Source organism: Micropterus salmoides, unplaced genomic scaffold (assembly GCF_014851395.1).
Source record: "Micropterus salmoides isolate LMB-PRFRI ecotype aquatic unplaced genomic scaffold, ASM1485139v1 Ms_hic_scaffold_19, whole genome shotgun sequence".
In the NCBI taxonomy this organism is placed as follows: domain Eukaryota; kingdom Metazoa; phylum Chordata; class Actinopteri; order Centrarchiformes; family Centrarchidae; genus Micropterus; species Micropterus salmoides.
The window spans coordinates 13,166,059-13,183,058 of record NW_024041039.1 but is presented as its reverse complement, the minus strand read 5'-3'; the positions used below and the strand labels follow the sequence as shown (position 1 = coordinate 13,183,058).

The 17,000-nt window shown below is 39.8% G+C and overlaps 2 protein-coding genes across 4 annotated transcripts; both read left to right on the top strand.

Annotated features, from left to right (window-relative positions):
* Positions 1-1,236: 1,236 nt before the first annotated feature.
* Positions 1,237-8,748, top strand: manea (mannosidase, endo-alpha). Of its 3 annotated transcripts, none has more exons than XM_038728181.1 (5): positions 1,237-1,332; positions 2,276-2,867; positions 3,943-4,052; positions 7,020-7,096; positions 7,291-8,748. In XM_038728181.1, the coding sequence occupies exons 2-5, from the start codon at positions 2,378-2,380 to the stop codon at positions 7,922-7,924; spliced, it is 1,311 nt and encodes a 436-aa protein (XP_038584109.1). In that variant the 5' UTR covers positions 1,237-1,332; positions 2,276-2,377; the 3' UTR covers positions 7,925-8,748. The 3 variants fall into 3 exon arrangements, with proteins under 3 accessions (XP_038584109.1, XP_038584107.1, XP_038584110.1); XM_038728179.1 differs by lacking the exon at positions 1,237-1,332 and adding an exon at positions 1,339-1,540; XM_038728182.1 differs by lacking the exon at positions 1,237-1,332 and adding an exon at positions 1,542-1,616.
* An 804-nt stretch (positions 8,749-9,552) lies between these two features.
* Positions 9,553-16,515, top strand: fut9a (fucosyltransferase 9a). Its single transcript, XM_038728183.1, has 3 exons — positions 9,553-10,250; positions 12,142-12,376; positions 12,692-16,515. Exon 3 carries the CDS (start codon positions 12,700-12,702, stop codon positions 13,780-13,782), a length of 1,083 nt encoding a protein of 360 aa, XP_038584111.1. The 5' UTR covers positions 9,553-10,250; positions 12,142-12,376; positions 12,692-12,699; the 3' UTR covers positions 13,783-16,515.
* The last annotated feature ends 485 nt before the right edge of the window (positions 16,516-17,000 follow it).

Here is a 17,000-nt window from a genome sequence, read left to right as displayed (position 1 = left end):
TGTATGCAGATATTGTACCTTTTTCTCCTCTACGTTAATTTGACAACATTAGTTAAACTAGTAACTTTGCAGATTCAGATTCTTAATACAACATATAAATCCACTGCTAGATTATTGAATTTTATTTTAAATTAAACTACCCAGCAGTATATACAGTATATAAAGTAATTAATATTACCTCCACCTTAACCAGCTGCAAATTAGAGTGATAAACACATTAATGCATTAATAATTATAATATACATTATTCTAAAATGGGCCATTCTGCTTAATGCATATTTTTACTTGTGGTTTTTATACTCCTTATTACTTTTACTTAAGTCAGATTTTGAATGCTGGACTTTTACTTGTAACAGAGTATTTTTACGCTGTGGTATTACAAGTTTCACTTAAGTAAAGATCTGATGCTGCGTTCCAGGCAACTTGGAACTCAAAAAAGATTTCTGATCTCCAACTAGAAAAACTATCCTGGAACGCCACCTGAAGTCGGGTTTCCTAGTCGGGAGAAAAAATATGTACCCCAACTTCTTGAGTAGCAGCTGAATGACGTCACAAAACAATGTCAGCGCTCATGGAAGCACACACTGTAAATGGTAAATAATAACCTGAAAGGCACCATAAAGCATATTTGCATGTATTTCAATTAAAATAATATATGCAATCATAAAACCTGTTCAGCATGTACATTCATGTAGAAATATGTTATTGCCTATTAGGTAGCTGGCTATAGTAAAGAACCTCATAAAGGCATCTTCTCTGCATAAAAGTTATTAAAAATGCCAAAACATTAGGAAGTGTAACCTACAACATTGAATGACTTGATGGTTACCAACTGATGTAGCTAGAGGGGTACACAGTTACAACATATAAGCTATTTATGTCACTTGTTTGCATTTAAACTGCCATCCTTTTAATTAACACCTAAAGCACTGCCGAAGGTGCAACTGTGTGTACACTGTGAAACGGTCTGCCATGGTTTTCGTTCACTTTCGGCGTCATGCACCACCATGCTACTGGAACGTTTTGAGGTTGGAAGTTGGATATTTCAACTTGGAAACTTCCCAGTTCCGAGCAGTCTGGCATGAGTTCTTGTTTTCATGGCATCAATGTATTGGTCCTTTTTAGTGAGGATTGTTTGTGTAATACACCTTCCCAAACGAAAGGGGGCGAACCCTGATTCAGTTTGACTGTTGTTGACTGGACCGCAGCAGCGTACAACACCCGCTTCCTACACAACATGGATGGGTCACAGTCACTGCGCATTCCCAGCTGCGGCGTTTACAGATCTACGAATGACGTTTTCCAGGACAAGCTACTGAACCAGAAGTGCAGGTCGTTTCTCGTCTTTTGCATCTCATGCAACAAAAATAATTTATGAAGAGTCGTGCTATATAGCTTATATTTAATGTAGAATATTCAATAGACCCAGACTTGGTACGGTACAAGTGAAGTAACGTTAAGTGTGTCGTAGGACAAAACTAATATTGTGTCACCCCTGTTATTCTTGGCCGCTGTGGAAGTCTAAAGTTCATCAATGCAGGTAGAGTTGAAGTAGCTAACGTTGTTAGCTTGTTAGTTGTGTCTTTAGGCCTCGCTGACTGCAGTAGCTGTAAGGGGTAAAGCATAATGAGCGTACTGCAATGGTTGTAACTCTGTATCAGACAGGACTTCCGCATAGTATGCAGTCAATTAAAATAACTCTATCATCAGTGCATCTCTATATGGCTTCCTGCGCCTCTTGTTTGTTCTCTGCTTTTTAGAGCGCATCGATTATTGATATATTGTTTAGATCATTTTTCAAACAAAACTGCCAAGCGTTTAATGCCTGCCTCCTGTTAAATATGAGAATTTGCTGTTTTTCTTTGCCTTACATTGTAGTAAACTGGACGAGAGCTGCAACAGTTAGTCGATTAATCGATTAGTCGCTGACAGAACATTTATTGGAACTTTTTAAATAATTTTTCAAGCAAAACAGCTTTTTGCATTTGCTCATGAAATGTGAATTTTTGGTGCAAGACATTTGAAGCGATCACCTTGAGTTCTGACAAATCGTGATGGGTATTTTTTTATCAAGAAAATAATTGTTAGTTTCACACTAAACTGAACATCTATGGGTTTGAGCTGTTGGTCAGGAAAAAAATAAGGGTTACAATAAACTGATGGCCATTTGTCACTGTGTTCTTTTATAGACCAAATGAGTAGTTGATTAATCACGAAAATAATTGTTAGTTGCAGCCCTTTTGTAACAATATCCCTTGTTTCCTCAAACCTTCAGGCTCAACAGAAACTCACCGATCGAGGTTCAATGGCATCCTGTCCAACACTTCACTGCTTTCTCAACAGTGAACTGTGGAAAGCATCAAGCACTGACTGAAGAATGGCAAGATTTAGGCGCAAGTTTTGCATCACATTAGTTGCTTTGGTGTTGCTTGTGCTCATAATAACAGTGGTCTTGAAGACGCTTACACCAGAGGACTCTGTTGGTGTGGAGCTGTTACTGGACAAAAAGGATGAGAACCAGCGAGAAAACAACAAGCCTGACCAGACCAAAATGAAAGACCCTGCTCAGTCAGACAAAGATGCAAAACTGGAGACTACACTGAGGAAGTTCCCTCCTCCTAACTACTATCTCCATGCCTTCTACTATGCGTGGTATGGGAACCCAAAGTTTGATGGCAAATATATCCACTGGGATCACCCGCAGCTGCCACACTGGGACTTCAAGGTGGCTCAGGGATATCCACAAGGGAGACACAGCCCACCTGATGACATTGGGTCCAACTTCTACCCTTCTTTAGGGGCTTACAGTTCCAGGGATCCCTCCATTATAGAGGCTCATATGCAGCAGCTGCGCACAGCAGCCATTGGTAAGACAGAACTTCACCTGAACTTAAATCTCCAGGGCTGACCAATAATGCAACATTATCACTGTTTCCATTTTTCAAACCATTTTGTGATGATATCATGATACTGTGAGATTATGATAGTCCTGGGCAATGTGGTTAAAATATAGCAATGCATACTGATCTAATTTAATTCAAATTATATACAGTTTTTTTGTCAACATCATTATAAAATTCTGTGATTCTGCTATGAGTTACATTCATTAAGTTATGTTGGGCTGCTGACTATAGCCACAGCACTCCCCGGCCTCATGTTAACATACATAAAAATGATCTGGGGAAAAAGAGAGCACTGGTGTAGGATCAGTACTCTCTCGGTATTGGCAGGTACTGAGAAAGTGGGAAAAGGCAGGATTAGTGCATCTTTATTGAGATCACAAATCCAGTAATAAAATATACCATACGATAGCACATGTGTACAAAATCACATGTAAAATAATAATAATAATAAAACTGATTTTCAATGCAATTAATGAATCTGACAAAACTCTACCTACAGTTTAAAACACAAAATCTAAATCACCATCGCCTATGATTATGTATATATGTTATATGTATATGTTATGTAACTGCTGTCCAGGTACTGCACTGTGGGTGATTAGGATGGGTTAAATGAAGTGAACAAATTCCACATACATTGTACTGTGTATAAAATTGTATGAGGCCAATAAAGTTGATTATCATTATTAATTATTAAATCATAATATTGAGTTACTGCCAGCACTATCTTTTTATAATACATAAGGCAGAGATGATAATGATTTCATTATTTATGGTGTCATTTTTGGACATTACACTGTAGTCTTATATTCAAATTAAATGGTCTTGTATCTACTGATTTAAAATACATAATCCATATTTTGACTGAAATCAGGAAAATTATTGTCAGCATGTTCATTTCTGCCCTTACCAGATAACCACCACAGATTTACTATGACTGCAATACATTTACACTATATGAGTATCTCATTATGAACATTTATGAGTGTTTGCTTTCATTTCGGGTTCAGGGTTCATGTTTGTAACTGTTAATTTTCAGGTGTCATCGCTGTTTCCTGGTATCCTCCTAATACAAAGGATGATAATGGGGAGCCAATGGATGACTTTGTGCCTTTGCTGCTGGAAGTGGCACATAAATACCATATTAAGGTCTGTATGAACATGAGTGAGTTAAATAGCCTTTTGTGTTGTTTTTACCAGCTGTCTAAACAGTTTTTTTGAATCTATATATGTATACTGAGTTTGGGTCTGTCTGTCTCCACACACAACCACGAACACTGTATAACGGGGCTCAGAAATGTTAGCTGCGCACATACAGCATGTGGTGCGGTCCACACATGACTTACGTGAATGACTAATCATTCATGCAGCACACCTGGACACACCACCGCTCATGATTATTTTAAAACGGCTTGCGTGAACCCACTTTTAAAGAAACCTGGTTTAGATCCCTCCCTCCCACATAATTTTAGACCAATTTCAAAACTGCCTTTTATTGCAAAGATTCTAGAAAGAATTGTGTCCAAACAGCTGCTCACTGTACTGGAAAATAACAAATTATTTGAAAAGTTTCAGTCTGGTTTTAGGAAGTACCACAGCACTGAGACTGCCCTGCTTAAAGTCACCAATGACCTTTTAATGTCTGCTGATGAAGGTATGTGCTCAGTCCTGGTACTCCTGGACCTTAGCGCTGCTTTTGACACCATTGATCACGTTAGACAGACTGAGGCACTGGGTGGGGATCTCTGGTACTGCTCTAGAATGGTTTTCATCCTACCTGTCAAATAGGAAGTTTTGCGTGTCTGTAAACAACTATGTCTCTTCATTCTGTCCAGTTAAATATGGTGTGCCTCAGGGGTCTGTCTTAGGACCCATTTTGTTTTCCTTGTATCTGCTTCCCCTTGGACATATTATCCATAAACATGGCATTTCTTTTCATATTTATGCTGATGACACACAAATATACTTGCCCGTCAGATCCACAGACCCTGGAATGCTGAGTTCACTTAACAACTGCCTTTGTGAAGTTAAAAAATGGATGTCAAATAATTTCCTCCAGCTGAACTCAGACAAAACACAAATCCTGGTCATCGGGTCTCAGCAGATGGCAAATCAAATACTGCCATCTGCTGGTTCCCTAGTAAATCAAATTAAGTCTGTGGCAAAGAACCTTGGTGTTTGGTTTGATAGTAATTTAAATTTTGAGCAGCACACCACAAAGCTTGTTCAATCATGTTTTTATCAACTTAGAAATATAGCTAAAATTCGATCTATGTTAACTTTTAAGGACACCGAGACCATTTTACACGCCTTCATCTCATCACGCCTGGATTATTGCAACAGCCTTTTCACCTGTTTAACCCAAAAATCTATTGATCGACTCCAGACTGTCCAGAACTCAGCTGCCAGGCTTTTAACCAGAACAAAGAAATATTTTAGCCTATTTTAGCTTCATTACACTGGCTCCCAGTATGTTTTAGAATTGACTTTAAAATTCTATTGATCACTTTTAAAGCTCTTCATGGCCTCTCGCCTTGTTATATTTCTGACCTTTTAGTCCCATACGCACCAGCACGTACCTTGAGATCCTCGGGCAGAGGTCTGTTGTCTGTTCCAGAGTCTCGACTGAAAACTAAAGGGGACAGAGCGTTTTCTGTCAGGGCCCCGAGGCTCTGGAACAGCCTGCCCGAGGAAATCAGGTCGGCTGAGTCAGTGAACTCTTTTAAGTCCCTTCTTAAAACATACTTTTATAGGAGAGCTTTTCCCGATCTTATTTGACTTTATTTTATCCCTTTTATTGTATTTTACTAATTTTATATTAAATTTTCATGCTCTTATCTTTTTTGTATTATTCTTTACACTTGTTAAAGCACTTTGTAACTTGTTTTTGAAAAGTGCTCTACAAATAAGGATTATTATTATTATTAATGTATAGGCCTACATACAGTACTGTGCTCAGGGGCACTTGACAGATATGGCATAATCATAGGCGATGATGATAATGAAGATTAACAAAAGTAGCTCATTTAGATTGTGTGTTTTATAATGTAGGTAGAGTTTTGTCAGAGTCACTGCATAACAGTGGAACACAGTTAATTGCATTGGAGATCAGGTTGATTATTTCAACTTTATCACTGGATTTGTGATAAAGATGCACTGATCCTACTTTCTTCCTCCCGATACAGAGACTGATACCTCAGCTCAGGCTGTCCAATACAGAGTGCTGATCCTACACCTGCGCTCCCTTTTCCCTAGATCATTTTTATATATATAACAATGTTTTGCCATTGGAAGTTTTTATCCTTTAAACCTGCAGTGCAGAACTTTTGAATCTCCTTTCTGACAGTGAGAGTAATTACCCAACAGTTATGACGTATTGGCTCTGCCATACTGAGTTGCTGCTGTCCCTATGGTTGCTCCCCCCTTAGGCTCTGGCAAACCTTGCATCACTACCAGTTCGCCAGTGCAGCAATGTTGCCACAGACAAAACTGTGGTATACTTATGCAATAGCTCACGACAGGCTGTTGTATATGCTTATTATATCACAGTTAAGGGTTGTTGTTCAGCCCGACACAAGATTGTGCAGCCACTAAAAAACTCTACTTACTCTCATCTCTCATCTCATTTCTTACTTCACTTTCTCTCATTTCAGTTGCCAATAGCAATAGCTGGAGAGAGCCTTCACACTTGTGTCCACTCAGCTATAATCTCTCTCGATTCAGCTCTCTCGTTTTTGAATTGTGGTACTGCAGTGGTTTGCATATCCTAGCCATCTCTCTGCTTACTCGCATATTCTTAGCAACATTGTTGCCAGGTGATACTGTGGTACTGATACTGTGCCTGGTATTACTTTCTAACGTCACTTTGTCACAGAGTGATACGGATCTGTGTAAAGGAATTTGACGTCATAGCTGTTGTACATGCCCATTATACCACTAGTATGAACCAATCAGTTTCCTCCATTTTATAATGCGAAATACAGGGAGATTTACCTGTCAGACTTAATCAGCATTGTGTGAACTTGTTTGGCAAGGGCTTGAATGTAACAGAAGTTCATCTATATGTAGAAGTCCCGTACTCCAGCATTAATGTTGCTCTCATTTATGTGTTTTCAGGTACTGTTTCACATTGAACCATACAAAGGAAGAGATGAAGTCAACATGTTCACTAATGTCAAATACATCATTGAGAAGTGAGTAGTGCTGTGTTTCTTCAGTGTTGTCAGTCAAATGTCAGCACCATGATCTTACACTCCCTCTGGAAATCATTCTGTCATGATTCATTGCATCAATTCAATAATTATGTTTGAGTCAGTCTTTCTGTCCCTATGACATTTTTCTTTCTTCAGTTGTTTAGCTTGTGTCATATACCTCCTCCTCTTCTCAGATATGGAGAGCACCCTGCTTTCTTCAAGTACCGAACAAACACTGGCAAGCTTCTTCCACTCTTCTATGTGTATGACTCATATCTGATGAACTCGGAGCAGTGGGCCAAACTTCTAAAACACACAGAAAGAAACAGCATCAGGGATACTCCGTATGATGCCATTTTCATCGCCCTGCTGGTTGAGGAGAAACATAAACGGGATATTCTGACTGCTGGTTTTGATGGTGTCTACACCTACTTTGCTACAAATGGTTTTTCCTATGGGTCCACTCAGCGGAACTGGGAATCTATTAAGTCTTTCTGTGAAGATAACAACCTGATATTCATCCCAAGTGTGGGTCCTGGTTATATTGACACAAGCATTCGACCCTGGAACTTCCAAAACACGCGAAACCGCATCAATGGCAAATACTATGAAACCTCACTGAGTGCTGCATTGCAAGCCAGGCCTGATTTTATCTCTATAACATCATTTAATGAATGGCATGAGGGGACTCAGATTGAAATGGCAATTCCCAAAACAAGTCAGACTGTGTATCTGGATTACCTGCCCAATAAACCTGCAATTTACCTGGAGATAACTCGCAAATGGGCTGCGATTTTTGGTGGCGAGAGACGGAAATGGCAGGAATGACCTGACCAAGAGCCGTAGTGAATGTTAATTCATCGCTGAATAAAATAATTACATCAACGCTAAATGAAGTTGTTGCAGAATGCAAAACAAAATGAAGACGATGAATAACTGAGAACGGGTAGTGATGTATGTGATTTTTTTGTTGATTTTTTTTTTAAACCTGGGAGGGGTATTATTGTTAATTACACTGATGTCTTTTTACTTCTTGTTTACACAGCCTTGAACATTTTTGGATTCATAACGTAATTGCCATGTTTTATCACTGTCTCCACTGTATCCAGCTGAAACTGTGCATAGGCATGTTTTGCTGTCCTGTAATCTGTGACTATATTAAACCTAGGTAAGAAATTAATAAAGTGCACTCTGGTAAAGTAGAAAGACACTAACAAAGCAAAAGCTGTCTCCTCACTCTGCTTCCAACTCTGCCTCAGACCAAAAAACAGTACAAGGAAAAAGCACCACATAGATCTTGATATGTGAAAGGCATGTCAACCTCAAGTCGGAGATGAATCAGTGATGACAACAGCAGAGGGATAATATTACAGCAGTTCAGTTATTGAAACAGGCAAAGAGCCCAGAGAGAGTGGATGGCAAAATCAAGATTTTTATCTGTGGAATAATTTCTTGTTAATGGAAGGATACTGGTGTATGCCTGTTACATGTCATGGTGTCAAAGTAGCATGTTTCTGAATGTGTCACATAAAGACACTTTACCACCTCTCTTTTTTTAATATTGGATCTTCCTTGATGCGAATTTTGCATATTGGGAGGAAATGTTTAATTTCATGTCACTGTTATGGGATTAAAATGCATGTGATGAAACACTCTGGAATAATAACTTCTCCATTTCCAAACACAGTGCATCAGTGTTTGTATTGACTGACCAAATACATCCACTTGGTAAAAGTTGAACAAAGGTGAATTCTGACTTTGCAGGATGCAAGTATAATGTGACCAAACCTTAAACCTGTAATAACTTATTTTTATTGGATGCTAAGCTGACAGGAGCTGCAGATTTGGGTGATAAGTCTGTAGGTTCGTCACTGGCTTCACGCTGTTGTCTCATTGTTTTCAATTGATTCATTTTATTTGATACACTTATTATAAAAATATAGATTATAGTTGATGTAAGCCAGCATTACAAACTGGGGTTATGAAGTTGGAAAGATGTAAGAATTTCAGGGCAGAGAGGGGGGGTCTAATGAAAGACTCAACTGAGTTGCATTATGGGAATTGGGTCTATGTGTTTTTGGAGCTTGGCCCATACAAGGTTATAGTAAAAGTTGTGATATCTCAGCTTTTGCGCCTTCGATTTTGGTAATTCTTTTTAAAAATATGTCTCTCACAAGTCCCCCAACTTTATGGAAGTGCAATAATAAAACGCAAGTGTCCTTTTAAATAATGAATTTATGAGCTAATAGGCAATAATGGTACTAATAGCCACATTAGGAAGTGCCTCTTTTTATCTGTAGAATAATTGGCCACTGTTGTATTGAGGCCTCGGTCTCTTCATAGTGGCAAGTGATGTAAATGACATGAAAATGTGAATATTAGCATGAATTAGTTAACTGATGTTTGATTTGGTTAGAGGCTGAGGGTGTGAGACATGGTGGTCAGCCTTTGGCTTGCCGCTACATCACTAATAGGCAGCCACGTACCACAAACCTCCTATTACTCCCTTTACTTGGATAAACCGTCGACACCGGCCAAGTGAGGGGAGAACCTTTGATCCGTGCTTCCTCGCGGCAGGAATGATTCACCTTTTTATTAAAATGGGAACCTTAATCAGATGATTGAAGTGTAATATGCACTTACGCTGAATCTCAGCATCCCACACACACACAAACACGCACACACTGGAGCTCCGCGACAGCCTGCAGCTGCATTGACGGTAAACAGAGCAAGGTAGCGCATGGGCAGCCAGCAGGGAATTATTCCACATCGCATCACATCCCTGAGCATACATGGCGTCCTCACACACCGAGCTATGAATTTAGTGTGCAGGCTGACGGGGTAGCCGCCAATTTTTTATTTTTTATTTTTTTTATTATTTTTTTATTTTTTTGCAGCCATCGTTCTATGCGTCGGTGTGCAGCAGTGGGAAACATTGAGCTCACATTGCTACAGTGGGTACCATCATTTGCTGGATCAAGACGATGGATGTGGGCTTATACGGATCTATTCCTGCAAATACGGCGGACAGACGCGAGTTTTTATTCCAAATGCATCCACATCTTCCGTATGTTGCAAGGTGTCTTTGAGAAGGATACGGACCTCCGGAGGAAATGAGAAGAAAGGTCTATTTTGACTCACGCCTGTCGAGATGGTGAGTGAAATGCATGTCTATTTTTTCCTTGCAACCCATGGCTGAGCAGCGGCACCTGTTTTTTTTGTTTGTTTGTTTGTTTGTTTTTTGACGGCAAATCCTCGCCAGCTAATTAAAAACGATCTCCACGGAAACATATCACAGAAAATATACTGACCGGCGCTTTCTCATTTTCCTCGGGGTGTTTATTTTACATATCACGTTTCAAGCACTAGACAGTTAAGGGGAATATAAAGGGTTTTCTCCAGTGAATGCACTTGTATTTCAAATCTTACATTGCAGTCTCAGCTGGATTTGCGTTGCACAACGTTATATTTTTCAGCACCATCCTCCTCGCTATTATCTTCTGCGCGTTTAGTGCGCAAAAGGGTGTTGTGTTAGGGAACACATGAAATATCCCAGTGAGTCTCCAATATTCTTATTAACTTCGATGCAATGTCACGCCAAAAGACCATTTTAAACAGTGGCTCGAATATAGCATCACGTTTTATGACCTTCAGTGCTCGGTGGCTGGAAACTGATTCTCACCTGAGATGGAGTGTCCTTTTACGATTGGCGCTGTGGCCTTCCTGACAGAATACACATAAATCAATGCGAAAATAGAAATCAAATGTCATTTTGCAGGACATGAGCGCTTTCTTTTTGCCCCGTAGCTTACCTGTTACTAACACCACATAAGTGATTTGATGCGTCTCTGTGACTGATGCTACCAAAAATCTGTGGTTGCGTTTTTTCTGCCTCTCTCCAGTCATTTCAAACGTAGCCTCGCTGCAGACTACTCACCCATGCGGTGCTCTTTCCTTGTCCCAAATACATCACAATGCATTTGACAAACCCCCTTGTTATGTTGTTTAAAATCTGATTGAATGCCTGAGCTGCATGTGTCTCACTCAGGTCTCATTTCATGGTAGGCTACAGAGATGAAAAAAAGAGGGGAACATAACAACTGTGTGAGCCTTATTAGCCTCTCATGTTAAATACTCTGACCTCAGCACCATCACCATGGAGACACTATAACTTTACAACACACTGCATATTTAACAGGCCTGATTTTGATCCCTGCATTGCTGTACATTTCAGCCTTTCTAGATCTTTGTTTTACATATTTTACAGCAACATTTGAAGGTATGCATGGGCTGCATCATCTGTAAAGCAAAGAACCCACCGCTGCTGCTGACAGAAACATGTTTCAGAGGAGTAAGAGGATTTGCCTACATAAAAATGTATTGATAAGCCTTTAAAAGGAGCAGCACTCAGCTGGTTCTGGTTCATGTGACCTCTGTGAACAGATCTTCATACCTAAGTCACAGATGGGAGAGATGAAGGGGTGCACATAAGGCCAATATCACTCCCCGTATGTCATATTGGGCAGATAGTGTGAGGAAAATCAATGTTGGAGCTGGTCTTACTCATTTAAATCTGCCTCAGCGATGTGTTTCAAGGTCTGTTTCTGCATGGCATCTTAATCTGCTTGTATGGCCTCTTTATGCAACATGCAGGTGTGCTGAGCCCCAGAGAGCTGCGGGCAGGGGGCCTTTCTACTCTCGTCCGCCTTAAGATGGTAGCATTCTCTTACAATACACAGTGTATGCCAAAAACTAATAACAGCTGGAAGCTTACAACCGTGCTTAACTAGCAAATTTTAAATAATATCCAGGATTAACTGACAATTTTGCAATAACCTTAGTGTTTTCATTTTATGTCCCACCTAAATTTAAAAGATGTGTTTCTTGAGATGAAGCTTATCTCTGCATGTTGATTGCATATAACCTCCAGATGTGATGCTGCATGCTTTTTCTCTGGTGATATTCAGTTACTTTCCCCGAGCTCTAGCCCTAACTGATTCTCTCTGATTCTCTCTCTCTGATTCTCTGTCTCTGCTCACGTAAAGGAGGCATCATTAAGAAGACCTGTACATTCAAGATCAAACACACCTCATTAGATCATTACGGATCATTGTTATTCTGCGAAAGAGCGAAGAGGCATCTCTTAGCTTTTTTTCTGTCTATGAGCACTGAATCACAAAGAAGATTGATCCCACCATCGACCGCATGTAGGAACTGCTCCCTCCGATTCCCACAACCTCTACTCTTGCTTGGATTTTAGCATTCAGTCAAATCCACCAGGTTTGTATTGTGCCTGAGGCGGCAACACATTTTTCTTAATCCAAAGTAGTGGGTGCCTTACGCATGGCAGGGTGTATACTCATAGATTATAGCATGAATAGGAATGCTGTGTTCCCATGCAGATGCTCACAAACCAACTGTATTTAATTGAGGCACAAATGATGCTCAGAATCAATGATCCAATATAATAGACATTATAAACACATGGTGGTAATGTGCAACACACTTTTACATGATTAGGTGATTAGCCTGAATGTTGTATCCTGTTGATCATGACTTTGTTCTGACTTTTCTTCATTGGTGTGCCCTTTTCAGGACAGAGTATGCCATCTGCACCTTTTCACAGAATCCTACGACCCCTTCTACTCGGCACTTTCGTACTGGGATGCTTTGTGACTCTGTTTTTGATGTATTTTAAACCATCCACCAGCTGGTTATCGGGACCTGTGGAGTCAACAGAATCCACAGACCGGGTCAAGAACCTCTTCTCCACCAAGAGTGATAGAAACGTAACCACCGTATTGATCTGGCTGTGGCCCTTCGGACAAACCTACGACCTGAGTGTGTGTAGCTCTCTCTTCAATATCGAGGGCTGTTTCATCACAGCGGACAGGAACCTCTACAACAAGTCGGATGGGGTCGTCATCCATCACCGAGACATCTGCACTGACCAGTCTAACCTGCCGCCAGTCCAGCGACCCTCCTTCCAGAAATGGATATGGATGAACTTAGAGTCGCCGTCGCACTCCTCCCAGCTTCCTGGGATCGAGAACCTGTTCAATCTGACTCTCAATTACCGTCAGGATGCTGACATTGAAGTGCCTTATGGGTCCATTGTAGCAGCGGAGGGCGAAGAGGACTTTGTCCCACCCAGCAAAAACAAGCTGATCTGCTGGATTGTGAGCAACTGGAACCAGGACCATGTGCGGGTGAAATACTACAATGAACTGTACAAACACATTGAGGTTCACGCATATGGACAAGCCTTTGGAGAGTACATCTCTGACCAAGACTACTTCCCCACAATTGCCAGCTGTAAGTTCTACCTGGCTTTTGAGAACTCCATCCACAAGGACTACATTACTGAAAAACTGTACAACCCGCTCTCTGTGGGGACGGTGCCAGTGGTTCTTGGTCCGCCCAGGCAGAACTACGAGAACTTTATCCAGGGGGACGCCTTCATCCACGTGGACGACTTCACTTCGCCCAAGGAGCTGGCTGATTACCTGCTGCTCCTGGATAAGAATGAGGAAATGTACCTCAGGTACTTTGAGTGGCGGCGGCACTTTAAAGTAAAGAAGGCCTATTTCTGGGCAGAGCACACATGCCTGGCTTGTGATTACCTGCGTAGGCACAAGGAGTACAAGGCATTTAATAATCTTGACAAGTGGTACTGGGGCGGATAGTGCTCTGAAGGGCTATGCAGTGCTTGCTTTGTTATTGAGGGAAGTGCTTTAAGATTTTTGGCCTTCAGTTAACATGAAGGTTCATTACTGTTCTGTCCATAGCTCCCGAATGACGTTTTTCTATTGGTTCAGTGGCCCAGTGAGACATCCATCTTGTTTTTTTTAATTTGCAAATTTTGCTAAGCCTTACTTTGCCTTTTGTGTTATTCATTTATTATTTATTTTTTATGGATTGCAAATGCACTACATTTTTTATTGTTATTTCAATTCATGTTTTGCTTAACATGCCCACATTTGCTGCTATTTTTTAGGTTTTTGTTCTATTATTAGTATGAATGCTTGATTGAACGGATGTTCCCGTATAACAGAAAACATTCATGATGCACGGTTGTTGTTGTTGTTTTTCTTTAAATATCACCTCTTCATGAAATGGCACACAGCGGATATTGGACTAGTGTAGGCTGCACAAGGAGACTGACATAATAAGTGAAAATATTTATGTAATATTTATTCAAGTGAGGCATTATATGACAAAAAAAAATCTCATCTGCGCTAGTGATGCAGTCACCTATGCAGTGTTTACTGAACTCAAATGTGAAAGTATTTCAATTGTGTCATGTACATATTGTGTATTTTTGGAATTATGTAGCTGTCATTTTTTCCCATATTTTTGTAAGTTTGCATTTGCACTGCTAATCCAACTGTTACCTATCTTTACATATGTACAGTAAGACAGACGGTCATCATATTATGTGGTTGTAGATGACATATGGTGATCATTACCCCTGGTAGTCTCCGACAGCAGATGTGTCTCTGGCTGTGAGAGGGAGGTTACTATTTTAATCATGTTGTGAATTGTTCATTGTCACATGTGATGTGTCACAGTGCAGTCGGATCCCATGTGGATGATGATAGTACAGTACAGAGCCATTGTACTGCAAAATAAAACTCCCACGCACCTCTTATGTTGCATTCTAATTTGATCTACTAAAGTCTGTTATTTATTTTATTGAATACACTGACAAAGAGGAAAAAGCACAAAATGAACATATGACTGAAGCCTTTGATTAAGCTATTTTGCTGTGTGTACTGTACCGTCATCCCACAATGTGACCTTAAATATTTACACTGATATTTTCAACTATTTCAGGCAGATGTTATCATAAGATCAGTTGAGCTCTGCCCACATTTTTGCAACACCTGTTAAGAAAAATGTGAAAGATGTGACTTTTTACTGCAAGATTATCTACATTTCTGTCTTTGAATCATCCCATCGCAGTGTTTGGGACGTTAAGAGGTTGCACGTGAAATGTATTTTTCTGTATTTTTTTCTTTACACTCCTGTTTACAGTTGTGTGGCTTGCCAGCCAACCTAAACCACTGAAGATCACACATCAGCGTCTGTAGATATCACTTCACTTTGAAATGTCGTCAGAACAGCTAATCCACTAAACAATGCATCTCAACAGCACTCAGCAGCTATTGACATGATGGTTAGGTATTTATGAAAAGTACTGTGCAAGACCATGTCAACATTTTATGCAAGATGAGCCGGCGGCTTCTTGGTCAAAGTACTCGAACATGTTTCAGGTTATTATCATTTTGATATTCCTTCACTGTCAAAGGGACCATTGACGTAAATTTGGATAATTCAATATTTTTCTTATGGAATATGGTTCCAAATGCCATAGTGAAACCTGTATATAAACTTGTAGTGAACTGAATCATCATCTGGATCAAACCAGCCCACTAACACAGATCATTCCTGTATGTGCACCAGACTGAGGGAGTGTTTTCATTTATGGGGTACTGAAACAATATGTTGTATATATTTTTAATGTCCGAATCTCTTTATAACATGCAAGTGTTGTCAGGCAGTGAATGTGATTTCACTGCGCCTTTGTAAGTAATGTTGGTGCTTCAAGAGGCTATGAATTGTGGCGAAAGGAGAGAGACACTTGAAAAGGACAACCAGCGTCAGAGACGATGGTTTTAGTGCTGTGAGATGGACATTTTCGTCAAGGGAGGCAAATTTACGCTGAAGTTTATTTATTTATTTTTTATTAGGCGGTAATCCTGTTGGCATGACCTAATTGAAAACGTTGTGCCAAAATGCAGCAGAGATATAGCACTTTTATTCATGTGGAGTTGTGTGACTCACTGTGCTGGTGGCTTTCTTAGTTGGAGCTATTGTGAGTTCAGAAACTGTCATCCAAGACCTCGGCTGTCCCACAGATTAACTATGAAACTGCCATTCATAGTTTCATATTGTACAGTCCAATCTCATGTATGGAAACAAGAATTTCCCTATCCAATGTGGTCGGTGACTTTAAAGGAACATTCGTGGCGTCTGTCTATTTCATCCTTTCTTCCTTTTTCTCTTTTTTGCACAAAAACAAACATGATTAGCTGTGGCTTCTCTGACCCCTGTCTGAGTCTGTGAGTGTGTCACAGCACCAGAGAGTGAATCAGGATGTATCTTGATACTAGTCTGACCTGGCAATGATTTTGCTGGAGTCACTAAAAACACTGAATACCGGAGTGGGATGAAGTCTTTGTGTATGGCTGAACGTGAAGATTTCTGCAGAAATGCAAATTTTCTGCCAGTTTGCTGAAATAATCAGAGAGTCAATCAGTACAAGTTTTTTGCCAAATCATTGTATTTTGCCAAATGTTGTGTTTTAACTGTAGATGTCTGATAGTGTCAAAAGAAAATAAAGATATGGACAATTGAGCAAACATGAGCAGCACTTTTTTGTAAAGAGACAACAGACGAATTTGATGGCAACCTTTTGAAATAATCTTACACTGAAACCATTTTTCCAACAAAAAATAATTCTGCTGTTACAGGTACTCTTACAGGAATAGTTTACATTTTGGGAACTACACGTATTTGCTTTTTTGCCAATAGTAAAATGAGAGTGATACTCAGGTCGTAGATATACACTCTCCCGCTTGTTCAGTAAATATGTAACAATAAGTCCTAGAACTCCCTTAGTTTAGCATGAAGACTGTAAACAGGGGGAAACAACTATCCCATAGTTCATTTAATTAAGTTGTACAAAAAGCAGTTTGACAACTTATTTGATTTAACAAATATTTTTTAGTTAGTTTTGGACAGAGTCAGACTAGCTGTTTCTCATCTAATTCTCGATAAGAAAACGATTAAGGGCATTTTCCATAATGTCAAACTATTATTACTTAATTTACTTATTAAC